The sequence below is a fragment of the Caloenas nicobarica genome, chromosome Z (assembly GCF_036013445.1).
Source record: "Caloenas nicobarica isolate bCalNic1 chromosome Z, bCalNic1.hap1, whole genome shotgun sequence".
Classification (NCBI taxonomy): Eukaryota; Metazoa; Chordata; class Aves; order Columbiformes; family Columbidae; genus Caloenas; species Caloenas nicobarica.
This window is the reverse complement of record NC_088284.1, coordinates 59863432-59878634: the sequence shown is the minus strand read 5'-3', so window position 1 is coordinate 59878634 and position 15203 is coordinate 59863432. Positions and strand designations below refer to the sequence as shown.

Sequence of the window (15203 nt, the reverse complement as noted above, 5' to 3'; positions counted from 1 at the left end):
CCCCGGCGGCCGTGGGGCCGGCGCGGAGCGGGCGGCGCATGCGCCCTTCCTGGCGCGGCGGCGGCGGTGGGTGCCCGGCGGGGGGACGCGCGCTCCGCGAGGGCGCCGGCGCTCGGCCCCCTCATGGCCAAGCGGCGCGGGGAGCCGTTAGTGTGTCACGTGCCTTCCAAACGCCTCCTGCGCGAGCCGCCGCCATCGCCAGCCCGCGCCGCCGCGCCCGAGCGGCGCCCCCGGGGCGAAGCGGCGGCCGCCAGCCCTGCCGCCCCGAAGCGGAAGCTGGAGGAGGCGGAGACGCCGCCGGGCAAGCGGCCTGGGCTGCGCGGGAGCAGCCCCCGCGGGGAGCAGGGGGATGCGGGGGGCAGGCGGCGGCGGCGCGGCGGGCCCGCGGCGCCCCAGGACGAGCAGTCGGCGGAGGGACGCGCCGGTGGCCGGGGCAAGGAGCGGGCCGCCGTTGCTGAGGTAAAGCAGTGGGGCTGGGGCGGCGGGAGGCCTCCGGGGAGGATGCCGCGGTGGGCGGGCCCGGCCTGCGTGCCTCCGGGGAGGGAGAATCGCCGGCGGTGCTGGTGGCAGCCGAGGCGCGACCGTGGGGCCACGGGGGAGGCCGGCGGGACGTGCGGGTAGAGTCCCCCGGCCCCAGCCCGTTCTGTGCCCACCGCTCTTAGTCGGTCGTGGGCTGTAACGCTTTTTATTCTGTTTTTCTTCTCCCGAGGCGATGAAGTAGCATTTCTAGCTTTTTTTTTTTTCTCCCTTATAGAAAAACTGATGGGAAACAGCCTGTCTGGAATTCGCTTTAGTTAATTCTACCTTCAGCCACATCCCCATCCAAAAGTATGGTGGAAGCTTGAGGAGTTTATGTTGATGGTGACTCTGTTGTTTGAGGTTGCGTGTCAGTCTTACTGCAATATCTGACAACTTTTTAAAATTTTTGTTTGGAGTGGGCCTTTAGTAGCGTTACCAGAGCTATCTTTTAACCAAAAAGTCTAGTGAGGGCAGTGGTCAGGTGAAGAGGATCAGTTATTTAATGATCAGGATATAATTGAAATACATAGTTGACTTCTGATGCTTCTAATTATCTTTGAACAATGTACATTCTTCTCCCTGGCCTTGACCACATTTTACACAACAGGCCAGAAGACAAAGTATGGTACTAAGAAAGTTTTCTTTTTGGGAAAAAAAAAAAAAAGTGGTAGGTCAAATTTGGTGCCTGTCTAGAATTGTGATATCTGTAAACTCATTATTCCTCCCATCGAAACCTTTTCAGTAAGACCAGAGTATTTAATCCAGCGATACAGAAGTTGCTGAAAGTGTGATCAGGTCAGATAGACTTTGAACTCCACTTTTAGACTCTGGTTTTGAAAAGTTGGGGTCTTTCATAGTATAACACCTTTCTATGATCTGTAGAGAAAGCTGTGGCTTTTCTTCCTCAGGCTATGCCTTTAGATGTTTTCATGTTTGGTTTTTGGTGGGGTTTTTGTTTGGGTTTTTTTGTCATGGATAGTAGAATTAAGGCACAAAGGAATTGAGCAAAAAATTCTGTCCTGTGAAAATTATACATCCTTTTTAAGCTATGCCTTTTAAACACAAGCATATCTTTCATTTTTGAAGAGCAAACAAGCATCTTCTGAAGCAAAGCATATTAAACAAATTGAGAAAACTTATACAGAACAGTTCTGCTCCATCACATTTACGATTCTGAATTCTTTACTTATACCTAGGGTTATTAGGCATAATTTTGTAAGCTTTAGCGGTGGTAGGAAAGCAATAAGCCCCTTGGATTTCACACAGTGAAGAGTATTTGCCTCTATACAATATTTTTGTAGGACTGTGTTTTTAACAGGTTGTTTCCCTAAGTACAGTATTCTATAAAAATGTTTTTGCTTTAAAATGAAGCTTGGTTAATAGCAAGCAAGAGGTGTTTCTTCCATCTTTTGTGTGTTCTACCTGTAGGTTTAAAATCTTTCGCAAAGATATATCTGATGATAGTTTTTGTACCTTTTTGAAAATACATCTATAGGTTGGGATTATTCTTTGCTGTTTTGTGCCATGTGTAGTTCATTACAGTAATAATAAGGATGATCAGGATACTGTTAATTTCACACTGTTTTTGTTAAAGTTACAAGCAATTCCAATTATAATAGAGAATACATGTTCCTCCAAGGTTTTTCGTCTACTGCTTACCAGTTCTTAAACTTTTCCCTCCCTGCCCCTAGAAGAGATTTTCATTTTTCTCATGTATTCTTGAGTACAAAATGTAGATACAGAAAAGAAATGGAATGTGGTGGAAACTCTACCCAATACTTTACTTTTCCTGCAAGTATCATCCTCTGAGTTGATGTAAAATAGCTAAATACATTCTTCTGAATACCAGATTCTAAATGTGCATGAAATCTGCATACCAGTGAGAAGAAAAAGCAGTGAACAGTTTTTGTAGGTAAAGTCCAATAATTGCACAAGTCTTATATTACTGTTCTGTGCAAAGATTGCAAGCTGAACAAATTGGTGGAGTTCTGGAAGTATTTCCCAGAGGTTGTACAGTAGTTATTTGCAAGAATATTTGAAAACACAAAACACAGCTGGTTAGTGAGCCTACAAGGGAAGGAGCCCCACTGGATCTGTTGTTTGTAAATAGAGAAGGACTCATGGGCACCTTGTCGGTTGGAGGTCACCTTGGGCATAGCGATCATGAAATGACTGAGTTTTCTATCTTTGGGGAAGTTAGAAGGGTGGTCAGCAGAACTGCTACCTTGGACTTCCAAAGGGCAGACTTTGATCTATTTAGAAGGCTGGTTGGCAGAGTCCCTTGGGAGACAGTCATGAAGGACAAAGGAGTCCAGGAATTCTGTGAGGTTATGCAAGGAGAAAATCAGAAGGGTCAAAGCCCAGCTAGAGCTAAGTCTGGCTACCGGTGTAAAAGACAACAAGAAATGTTTCCATAAATACCTGAGCAATAAGAGGAGGGCTAAGGGGAATCTCCATCCCCTGATGGATGTGGAGGGGAAACATAGTGACAGAAGATGAGGGAAAGGCTGAGGTACTAAATACCTTCTTTGCCTCAGTCTTTAATACTCAGAACAGTTGTGCTTCAGGTAGCCAGCCCCGAGAGCCAGAAGACAGGGATGGGGAGCAGAATGAAGCCCCAGTACTCCAAGGGGAAGTGACCCGCTACACCACTTGGACACCCACAAGTCTATGGGGCCAGATGGGATCCATCCAAGGGTACAGAGGGAGCTGATGGAAGCGCTCACCAATACACTCTCCATTGTTTATCAGCAGTCCTGGCTGACCAGGGAGGTCCCAGTTGACAGGAAGTTGACAAATATGACGGCGATCTACAAGAAGGACTGGAAAGAGGATCCAGAGAATTACGGGCCTGTCAGTCTGACCTTGGTGTCAGGGAAGGTGATGGAACAGATGACCTCGAGTGACATCGCATGGCACGTACAAGAAAACCATATGTAATCAGGCCCAGTCAGCATGGGTTTATGAAAGGCAGGTCCTGCATGACCAACTCAATCTCTTTCTATGACAAGGCCAAGAGCATCCTGGCTTGTATTAGGAATAGTGTGGCCAGCAGGATGAGAGAAGTGATCGTGCCACTGTCCTTGGCACTGGTGAAACTCCACCTTGAATGCTGTGTTCAGTTTTGGGCCCCTCATGACAAGAAAGACATTGAGGTGCTGAAGAGAGTTCAGAGAAGGGCACCGAAGCTGGTGAGGAGTCTGGTGCACAAGTCTGATGAGGAGCAGCTGAGGGAACTGGGGCTGTTTAGCCTGGAGAGAAGGAGGCTGAGGGGAGACCTTATTGCTGTTTACAACTACCTGAAAGGAGGTTGTAGCATGGAGGGTGTTGGTCTCTTCTCCCAAGTAGCAAGTGACAGGACAAGGGGAAGTGGCCTCAGGTTGCACCAGGGGAGGTTTAGATTGGATATTAGGAAAAAATTCTTCCTGGAAAGGGCTGTCAGTCATTGGAACAGGCTGCCCAGGGAAGTGGTGGAGTCACCATCCCTGGGGATGTTTGGAACGCATTTTCATGAGGTTCTTAGGGTCATGGTTCAGTGCTAGAGTTAGGTTATGGTCGCACTTGATGATCTAGAAGGGTCTCTTCCAACCGAAATGATTCTACGATTCTATTCTATGAATAGTAAATTATAATTTGGTTGAGATTTTCTATGGTATTTTCTTTAGAAATCTCTCATATTTTTTTCTGTATAAAATGGTAAGAGCTGTTAATAACAGAACAGCTGTGTAACACTTCCTTGTTTCACTTTCTTTTATAGAAGTTTCTTTTCATTATTTTTTACTGGTGTGATACATGTTAATGTTTTGTTGCCTTTTTATTTGTCTCTTTTCAAAGCAAGAAGAATTCTGTCAGTATAACTCATTCCTGTATTGGAGAGCACCATTGCCTACTATTGATTTGTCTGATATTCAGAACCTACATGGAGAGACTCCACCAGAAGCTAAAACTCCTTCAAGGACTGATACCATGGAGACTGAAATGGAGACCTGATCAGTTGTTTCAGTTTTACATCTACTTGCAGGAAACTTGTTTCCATTGGGATTCAGGTTTTTGTACTTGGGAGAAAAATAAGCATGCTTCTGCCTTCTTGAAGAAATAGTGTTATGTCAGTCTGTGAAAGCAACTCTGAATTGCCTAAGTGGAGGGGATAATCACTATTGGGTACTTAATAGTAAGCTGTCTGGAGGTGCACAGTGTGGAGGAGGCTATGATGTCTAGCAAGAATGCTTGAAAACATGGGGACAGACTAAAAGAATACTACAGAAAATTAGAACTTTGGAATACACTTAGAAGAAACAGGTGAATATGTTACTTGTCAAAAGGAAATGGAAAATTGTTTTGTCTGTCCTGAACAAAAAGATGTTACTGTGGTACCCGAAAGTGAAATATTTATCATGTGAATTTATCATAAAAGCACACAAACTGTAGTGATTTTTAGTGTGGAATTTTTTTCTGTGTAATAGCTCGACCAAAAAATAAGAGCCTACCAAACCAGACAAAACATTCCCTTTTCTATGCAAACCAAAAACAAGTGTGGCAGGGAGGGAGAAGGAAAAGGGGATCTTCTCTTCTGTAAGCTGACACTGCTCTGAAAGTTTTTCACATTCTCCTTGTGAAAAAGTTCTTTCACCACCTCCTTTTCACTTTACCCAAACCAGTGGGCTGTGAGCTTCTAGGTTTTTGGTCCATTCTCAAGTGAATGCTATTCTTCATGGTGTTGACTTTGAACGGTAGCATTGAAACAGCAGGTGTGCACAGATGTGTCAAGAAAAGTTAATGCAATATAAAAGTACCACACACACTTTTCAGACTTAACTGCCTGAGGTGTAGCTTTTTTAGAGACCATGAATCTTGCAAAAAATTTTTACAGAAGTTCATTGAATTAGTGGTTTTTTGCTGTGAATGGCAAACTTCATACTTGTCTTTGTAATTTATTTACAAGTTGAAGTACAATTAGAAATGCTTGTCTTCAATAATAGACTTAAGTTGTATGGGCAGAATGTCAGACTTTGCAAATGTGATTTGTCTTAAGGATAGAAAACACTGTATTTTTGCTGGAATCATTGAAGAAGGCAGTTTGTGAATTTTTTTTTTTCAATAATGACTTTGCTAAAGAACAATAAAGTTTTGCCTGTGTGTATTTGAAAACTTTGGGACTGTTACTGTGTGAAGTTCTTGACTTTATATCTTGAGATCGTTATTTCTATAACTTTGTCATTTGATTAAGTCTTTTTGCTCAGTTTGTCAGCTTTCTTATAAAACATTAGTAAACTGTGATTTGGAAACTTTTTTCAGTATTTGTGCTATAAGCATCTGTATTTGTTCTTTGCATATTTGTTTAGATTGTTAGAGTCTCTTAGTGCCCTCAGAAGAAAGGAGGTGCCTTAATGACAGGCATTTCATGGCGCTTGTTTGGATGTGCTTTTACCTGCTGTCAGATTATCTGGATACATCTCTAAACAATTCATTTTTCTCACACATTTTTAATTCTAATTTTTTAACTCCAAATACATCAACTTGTCTTAGGAGGTACTGTAAAAATGTTTTTAAAAATGAACTCCTATTCTGGTAAGAATGCAACTGCTATTTTTTCTACAACCAAACTAAATAAGTGAAGAAATGGATTTATTTATTTATTTATATTTTCTTTTACGCTATATTTGTGGGTTTTACAGTATGTCACACCATCCAGTATTCTCAGGATCCAGTATTTTGCATTATTAGCTAATATCTTTGCAGACATACGTTACTCACTTAAAATCTGCTTGGAGCTTCATACAGAGGAAGTATGTCCTAGCAACAGACTGCATTTTAGCGTTAAAATCTGTCTCTACTATATTCACAAGACAGTAAGTTTTATTATTGTCTTTGAAGTATAAATTTGAGGTATTCCATAACAAAATAAATAAGCCCTTCAAACCGAATTAAGCTTGCACTGTGTTGTAGGGTGTATGTTTATTTGCAATTATGCAGTAGGCAGGCACTTTCCTCTTTCTTTGTTCCAGTCATGGGCTCTGGGTTATGGGCTGGAATGTTACGGCTACTTTCACAGCATTTGCTGAGCTGATTATTTTTTTTTCCATTAATCTGTTTGCAAATAGAGGTAAATCTAAAAGCCTTGTAAAACTTTTTGAAATTAGTCTGAAAGTTTGGGTTATACATAAGGCTGGGCAAGGTGAAGTGGAGTGCTGATAGATTACATAACCTTTGCATTAGAGCTGTCAAAATGTGTGATCAAGACATGTCCTTGCTCAGTGTCTGGTGTCTCCAGATGCCTTGTATCACTGTGGGCTACCAAAACACTGGTCTTGACTTCAACTCCATTTTTCTAGAGAGCTCTTGTTCAAGGGCTGTACATAAACTATAAGTAAGCTTAAGATGTTTTAATTTGCATGTGCACTCCTATTCAGTGAGAATAAAATGTTACTTTGAAATTCTGACACAAGTCAGAAGTAGCAAAGTACCAGCCAACTTATGACCTTCATTTGATAAACTTCCAGGAAAAAACCTGTCTAATTCTCTCTAGGTAACTTGGAGGGTCCTTTTCTCTCAACTGTTCCTCTCTAAAAAGAAGAACCACTGTCACAAGAGTAAGAAAATGTCTATCATAGCAACAGAGATCATCTAGATATTACCCAGGCTGATAAGGGTGTTGCATCTGGAAGCAGCACAGTAAGGGTATGGGCATACTGATGAGAAGTGAAATGCTGGAGTTAAATATGTTTCAGAGCAGATTTAAACAGCAAAGTAGTATTACTTGCATGTCTGGCTTTGTAAATTTTCTGTCTCATTCTAAACTTGAGGCCTGTTTTGTGTGGTCTGATTTGTGTTTATTGAAGGCCTGCACTATATTTGTGGTTACCAAGATAGATAAGCCTCCAGGAGAAGCTTAAAGCTTCGTGTAGAAAATAAGAGTGCAAATACATGCTTCCAGGTGCCACCAAATATAATTACTGTCTGATGACAGCTGCAGTAAGAGATGCCAGACTGCACAGACTCTTTTGGTATAGCAGAGCTTATGTTCAAAGAAGCATTTCAAAAAAGCTGGTGTGCTTGTGCTGACTTAATTATTTCCATGCCTACAGTTATAACCTTGACTCTAGGTGGCAATACACGTACATAGTAAACTACAGTGAATCTGGAAAATGTTTGGGGTATGCTTTTATTCTGAACTGCTACTGAAAATTTAAGCAGTGACATCATGAATGTTAATTATTTCCTTACTGTGATACATAAATAAAGGCAGATCAAGTCACAAGTTCCTGACTGTAGGTGACACAAAGTCTTCAGCATAATTGGAGTAAAAACATTTTGTTGAATTTTTGGCTCATCTCTTGTTTCTCTCCACGCCCACCCTCCCCCAAAAAAGAAAAAAAAGCTGTCAGTTTAACACATGGGAATTTGTTGTCACTACTTCTTAGCACCGTTTCCATTTGTTACAACTGGAAAGCAAGCTTTATCTGATCGTGCACTGGATGGAAATCTCGGTTGGTCACTGAAGGCTTCTTGAAATGTACTCATTAAATATGGGGAAGAAAAAGGTAAGGGCTAATTAATAAGACACTTAACTCATGAAATAGTGTTTAAATGTTGGTATATAGGTAACAATGTATTTGAAATGTATGAGGAAATTTCAAATGGGATATTTCAATTACTCATATTAAAGGTTGCGTATTTAAAATTCCTATTTCAAACTTTTTTGTATGAGAGAATTTGATGTTGATGCAGCAAACAGTGTATTTTAATTTCTGATACTTAATTTTCATGTGAACTCACAAGTATGTTTTAAATACTCTTGGTCAAAAACCCCACAGCATTAGTCACTTTTAAGGACTTAAAAATCATTGCTAGTTCTTCTTTTAAAGCCATACAGATCATAGCTTTTTCACTACTGAAGGCAAAAATAGTTTTCTTACTACAGATATGTTACAATTCCCAGGGGATGGAGGCAAAGTCAAGGTTTTTTTGTAATTTTATTTTGCTTTTAAGAATCATTGTGGTAGATTTCCTGGTTTTGTTTTGTCTTCTTTTATAATAGTGAATTTTTGAAAGAAGGGATATGGACTGGCTAAACATTACCTTTTTTTTCCAGTTATGTGGATACTTGGGGTTCATGTTTGGGTTGGAATACAATGAAATAAGTGGCTTACCAAGTAAGCAATTGAGAAAAGTAAACAGAGATAGTATTGTACTACCCTCAGTGAAGTGTGAGCCAGAGAAAGGCTTTTTCATGCAGAGCTATGACTGGAAATGAGCCACGTCTATTCACTATTTTCTAACACAGGTGAATTTTCTCATGTCCTTCATTTGAGCAGTGCACAGTGCTCTTCCAATTAAATTGGAGCACACAATAATTAATTCCATTGGATCTACCTTGTGTCAAATGTCCTCTCTCTGAAGCCTGATGCTATATAGTAGATATTTCCTTTTGATGCTTCAACTTGTAGACTGTGAAACTTGCCTTCAGTTTCTTTTACTTCCTGGCATTTAAACAAACTAATTTTGCTTCTGATTGCATAAAAAGCAATTATAACTTAAGAACTACTTTGGCATAAAGTACGCTACCAGAGTCCTATGGTTTCATGATTGTCAGTCGTAAACTGCATTTTTTTGTTTTATCACGTAGACACAAAATGTTGCATCTATGTACCCTGTAATTGTTTTTCTACTTCAGCCTTTTAGGAACTGGAGAAACCTGTGACTGAAAAGAGGAAAATCTACTTCAGACAAAATCCTGTATTTCCAAATGTGTAATGTGCAAATACAGAGACACTAAAAACAGCTTTTCATTGTTTAAATTGAACCCATAAAAATACTTCTCAAGTATGATTATGAAATATCAAGCTATGATATGAGAAGGTATGGCTAACAAGCGAAAAGTGTTTACACTTTGGATATCAATAGCAATATCAAACTTGGAGAGTAAATATCATAATGCCTTAATTTCTATGACATGGCAAGGCTTCGGAGAGAAATTATGATGGTTTTGTTGTCCAATATGTTGGTTTTTTTTTTTCTTAGAGACCATACATACAACGCATGTATGCCCAAAGTGCTTTAAGGATACAGCTTGGCCAGTGGAGTCCCTTAGAGTCAAACAAATAGGGACTGAGAGAGCATACTGGCATACTTATTCTCCTGCCAGCGCACAGCATAAAAGGTAGAATAAGCTCTCCAGTATCTTTCTCATTATTTTGAGCTGTGAGACAGATTCTGGTACCAGCATTTCAATGCATTCCTTTCTCCCATGTTTATGTTGTGCAGCTTATCTGTGAATATCCTGGATTTGGGGATTTCCGTTTTATCTCTGTTAGTGGTCTTGAATTATTGTGAGGCCAGAACTGCTAATTTATAAAGGCCAGTCATTTCAATGAGTTTAGCAATCAAAACACTCAAATTCCTTAGACCACATTATATGGTGATTACCAGTGTTTATCATTGACTTAAAAGAGTGATAATAGTGCATTATTAGATTTTCAGTAAGGAAAACTAGAAACACTTTGCCTTTTAAAGATGTGATTTCGAAGGTCTCTGTATTTCAGTGGTACTGCTTTTCTACAGGTTAGCGTACTGCAGTTTGGCTTCTTGAGAGGTAGCGTTCTAACTTATAGTTCTGCAAATGCAGTGTACTCGTGCTATAGAAGATTTGTGCTTTCAAGACAGCTCACAGTAGTGAGCAGTAACTGTTAGCATTTACAAGAACAGATCCTTGTTTTTTATCTTAAATAGTCAAGAAAACAATTGACAGTATTTTTAGTGTGTTTTCATTAAAAATTAGGGTCTATCTGATCACACAAAACATTTTTTAAAAAATCATCAGTCACATCACTTAGAGCCAAGGATGCAACCAGGCTCATTTCCTCTCTTAGAGTGGTCAGCTTTTCCTCAGAAAAAAAAAATACATTAGGTGTTTTCATATAAGAGGTAAGCATTTAAGAGAATTATTTCAGTTGCTGATACAGATTTCTTTAATGTAAAAAACCTACTATTTTAAAAACACAGTATAGCAATTGGCAAACGCATTGGTATAAAATTATGTAAAGGCCAAGACACTGGGTCATACCAGAAGAATGTTGTTTTAGAAAGGGATGATTTGCGCAGGGAAGAAATACAAATTAAACTTCTTAATTTGTTGAGTAGAAGGAAGCTTAAATTTACTTTGCTTTCTTCTTACAAATCTAGGTACCTAAAGGTGAAACCTAAGCAGCCAGCAACAAACAGCTAAGTTAACCAGTTTGAAGGTTCACAATATGCTGTGTGTCTATCGTGTAGTATGTGATATCTCCTGAAAACACAGCCTGAAAGCAACAGTAATCATAACAGCACCCTGCCTAGCTGATGCTTGCATCTCGATATTTTTATGTGGTACTTCTGCCTGCGTTTGCCTGCCTGCTGCTCTCAGCAGGGAGTGGTCAACGTGGTGCCCTGCAGACCAGATCCAGCTCACAGGGTGAATCCATATGGTCAGCTTGCTTCTTGCGCCATGGCCTTGTCATCAGGCTGTGCCAGATGAGAAGCCCTTGCTCAAACCCCACAATTGCTAGGACAGGCTGTGAAACCCAACAGCCAAGTGTTTTGGACTCACCTGCAGGACAGTCAGCAATTATATCTTGAAGGTACAGTGTCATGTGAACATGGATGTGTCTTCAGCTGCCCTCAGCCTTTCAAAGACTGGCCAGGGACAGTACTACTCCCTGTGAATCGCCCCATCGTCTTACACTGGATCAGCTGTTGTTGCTTTAAGTCTTCTGCAGATGTGTTCCACTCTGAGAGCGTCTGTGCTCAGTGTACCTGACTGACACCCTAATAAATGTCTTCAGGTCTTCCTCTTGCCTCCAGGCATGGGTCAGCAAAGGACAGAGTTCTTTCTTCCTATGTGAAGCATGGTGCTCCCTATACATTCATCACAGTTTGACCCTTAATTTTTAGGTAAATAACTTTAGGTTAGCTCAAAATAAAGAGGTCACATGGATAAGGTTCTTTTTTTTCAGTCTCAAGCAGGAATTTTTTTGTTTGTCTCATCTAAAGCTTGAAGCATTTGCTTCGGCATGTCTTTGAGTGTCAATAGTAATACAAACCTCCATCCTCCCAATTATACCTCTGTGAGAAAGATGTATTTTATCTGGTATGAGGAACAGAGGGAAAGAAAAGAACAGATTTTGAAAATTGTTTTAAACTGAGGATTTGAAAGCTCTGGTGTCACATCTGGAGAAAATATCCCTGAAGAATCCATATGCCTGTCATTTGACCCAGGCCAGGGAGCTGACAAGTCAGAGCTCATATCTTCTAGGAGGACTCTGAAAGATTACACATCTGAAAAATTACACATCCGAAAAATCTGTTAACCAGTCTGAGGGATATAAGAAATGGTGGGATGAATCCTGTGACTGGTGTGCCATGATGGATGGTTACAAGCCATTCAGAAGGGACAGGCAGGGTAGGAGAAGCAGGGAGTGGCACTGTATGTACTGGAGGGGCTGGAGTGCATGGAGCTGGCCATAGGTGATGGCAAAGTTGAGAGCCTCTGGGTAAGGATTAAGGGACAGACCAATAAAGTAGATGTCATACTATAGGCCAGACAGCCAGGAAGCCTCCAAGTCATCTGCCCTTGTCCTTATGGGGGACTTCAACTTGCTAGATGTCAACTGGGAATATCATACGGCTAGCACAAACAGGTCTAAGAAGATTCCTAAAGCAGCTGGATGATAACTTCTTGTTATAACTGATAACTGACGAGGAAAGGTGCTTTCCTAAATTTGATTCTCACTAACAGAGAGGGTCTTGTGGGTGAAGTGACAACTGGTGGCTCTCTTGGCCACAGCAAACGTAAAGCAGTCAGCTTCAAAATCTTTGTGAATGGGAGGAAAACTGCCGGCAAGGCCTTAACACTAGATAACGAGGAGAGCGGACTTCAGGCTGCTCGGAGAAATACTTAGTAAGGTTCCCTGGGAAGAAGCTTTTGAAGGCATTGGGGTCCATCAGTGTTGGTCACTTTTTAAGTGCCACCTACTAAAAGCACAGGATCAGGCAATTCCAAAATGCCAAAAATCTAGCGGGCAAGGCAAAAAGACAGCTTGGTTGAGCAGGGATCTTCTTGAACTATGGCGAAAAAATAAATTATATGGTCAGTGGAAGCAAGGTCAAGCAACGTGGGAGAACTACAGGAACGCTGTTCGCCACTGTAGGGAGGAAGTTTGTGCTGCCAAAGCTCAATTAGAATTGAAGCTGGCTGGTACTGTGAAAGACAATAAAAAAAGGCTTTTTAAAACATATTAATGGCAAAAGGCAAACTAGAAATAACATTGGCCCATTACACGATGAGCATGATCACCTTATTAACAGGGACATAGACAAAGCCGAGACTTTTAATGCTTTCTTCACGTCAGTCTTCAACACCGATGATGGACTTGGGGGCCCCCATAACCCTGGGCTAGAAAACCATGGCTGCAAGAACAATAAACTCCTAATCAATCTGGAACTGTACAGGTTTTGCTACTCCAGCTAGATCTCTGCAAGTCGATGCGGCCTGATGGGATTCATCCAAGGGTACTCTAAAGAACTGTCTGTGATTTTTTAACACACTTGGGAATCTAGAGAGGTCCCAGATTACTGGAAGCTGGCAAACGTTGTCCTAATCTACAAGAAGGGCAACAGGGTTGACCGTGGTAACTACAGGCCTGTCAGCCTCACTTCTGTTCCTGGCAAAATCATGGAGAAGATTGTTCTAAGAGTTATTGAAAAACACCTGAAAAACAATGCAGTCATTGGTCCCAGCCAGCACAGGTTCATGAAAGTCTTGCCTGACCAATGTAATTTCGTTCTACGACAAGGTTACCCACCTAGTTGACCAAGGCAAGCCAGACAATGTGATCTTTTTGGATTTCAGTAAAGCCTTTGATACTGTCTCCCACAGTATCCTCCTGGTCAAGATGTCCAGCACACAGCTGGATAAACACACAATGCAGTGGGTGAGCAACTGGCTGACAGGCCGGGCTCAAAGGGTTCTAATAAATGGGGTTATGTTGGGCTGGTGATCAGTCACTAGCGGGGTTCCGCAGGGATCTATCTTAGCGCCAGCACTCTTCAGTGTCTTCATAAATGAGTTAGACACAGGACTTGATGGAATACTAAGTAAGTTCACTGATGACACTAAATTGGAAGGAACTGTTGAAACTCTCGAGGGCAGAGAGGCCCTGAAAAAGGGATCTGGACAAATTGGAGAACTGGGCAATCAGCCATGAAGTTCAACAAGGGCAAGTGCTGGATTTTGCACCTGGGACACGGCAGCCCTGGCCGTACATACAGACTGGGGGATGAGATGCTGGAAAGCAGCTCTGTAGAGAGGGATCTGGGGGTTCTGGTTGATGGCAAGTTGAACATGAGCCAACAGTGTCCTGGCAGCCAGGAGGGCCACCCGTGTCCTGGGTGCATCCAGCACAGCATTGCCAGCCGGGCAGGGAGGTGACTGTCCCGCTCTGCTCTGCACTGGTGCGGCCTCACCTGGAGCACTGTGTGCAGTTCCAGGCAACACAGGATAAAAAGGAGATAAAGCTACTGGAGAGTGTCCAGAAGAGGGTTACGAAGTTGGTCAAGGGTTTGGAGGGGAAGCCGTATGAGGAGCGGCTAAAGTCACTTGGTTTGTTCAGAGGAGACTGAGGGGAGACCTCATGGGGCTCCAGCTTCCTCACAACGGGAGGAGGAGGGGCAGGCGCTGAGCTCGTCTCTCTGGTGACCAATGACAGAACCTGAGGGAATGTCAGGAAGATGTGCCAGGGGAGGTTTAGGTTGAACATTAGCAAAAGGTTCTTCCCCCAGAGGGTGCTGGAGCACTGGAACAGGCTCCCCAGGGAGGTGTCACAGCCCCAACCTGACAGTGTTCAAGAAGAGACTGGACAAGGCCTCAGACACACGGTGTGAGCTGTGGGGTTGTCCTGTGCAGGGACAGCAGTTGGACTCAATGATCCTTGTGGGTCCCTTCCAACTCAGCACATACCACGATTCTATGATTCTGTGAATGACAGAACAAACTGGAGAGAGCCAGTGTTCCGCAAGACTATTCTATAAAACCCTTAAGGCTTTTTATTCTTAGAAGCAGGGATTGTGTTAATGTTCAAGAAAGGCTCCTCAGAAACTTAGAACACACTTAAGGTGTTACTGTTTAGCTACACATATCATCTGAGGAGTCATCTAATACTGAAGTAGGAACAGCAACTGAAGTGATTGTCCTTCAATCCTGTATCTTCCTCATGCTTTTCTCCATGATTGTTACCTTACAAAAATACATTGTGTCACTGTGACAGGTTTCTTCTCAAGAGATGGAAACTACTACATCTTAAAGCTGCACAACACACTCCTACACTGAGTCCTCTTAGGCCTTCTCCCCTCATTTTCCCACCTCTATTAAGAAAATTGAGTAACGGAGACCAATGACACCATCTGAAATGTTATTTCTCAATTCTGGACTGTGATGTCCTGCCGTAGGAAGCAATATGCTGGTTTCCATGGGACTATGACTGTAAGCACAGAAACTATTTGTGATTGTAAAGAGACTAAACTCTACTGTCACATTTTGTTCTTTGGGTCTGCACTGACTTCAAAGGTATTTACAGAATGCATTTTGGAAAAATTGATGGCTGGATATTTGTGACTCTGACCATCGAGCTGACAAACCTACCCCACTACAT

At 42.1% G+C, this 15203-nt stretch overlaps 1 protein-coding gene across 1 annotated transcript; it reads left to right on the top strand.

Annotated features, from left to right (window-relative positions):
• The first annotated feature begins 90 nt into the window (after positions 1 to 90).
• Positions 91 to 5682, top strand: CZH9orf40 (chromosome Z C9orf40 homolog). Its single transcript, XM_065655678.1, has 2 exons — positions 91 to 459; positions 4354 to 5682. Exons 1-2 carry the CDS (start codon positions 124 to 126, stop codon positions 4507 to 4509), a joined length of 492 nt encoding a protein of 163 aa, XP_065511750.1. The 5' UTR covers positions 91 to 123; the 3' UTR covers positions 4510 to 5682.
• Positions 5683 to 15203: the final 9521 nt, after the last annotated feature.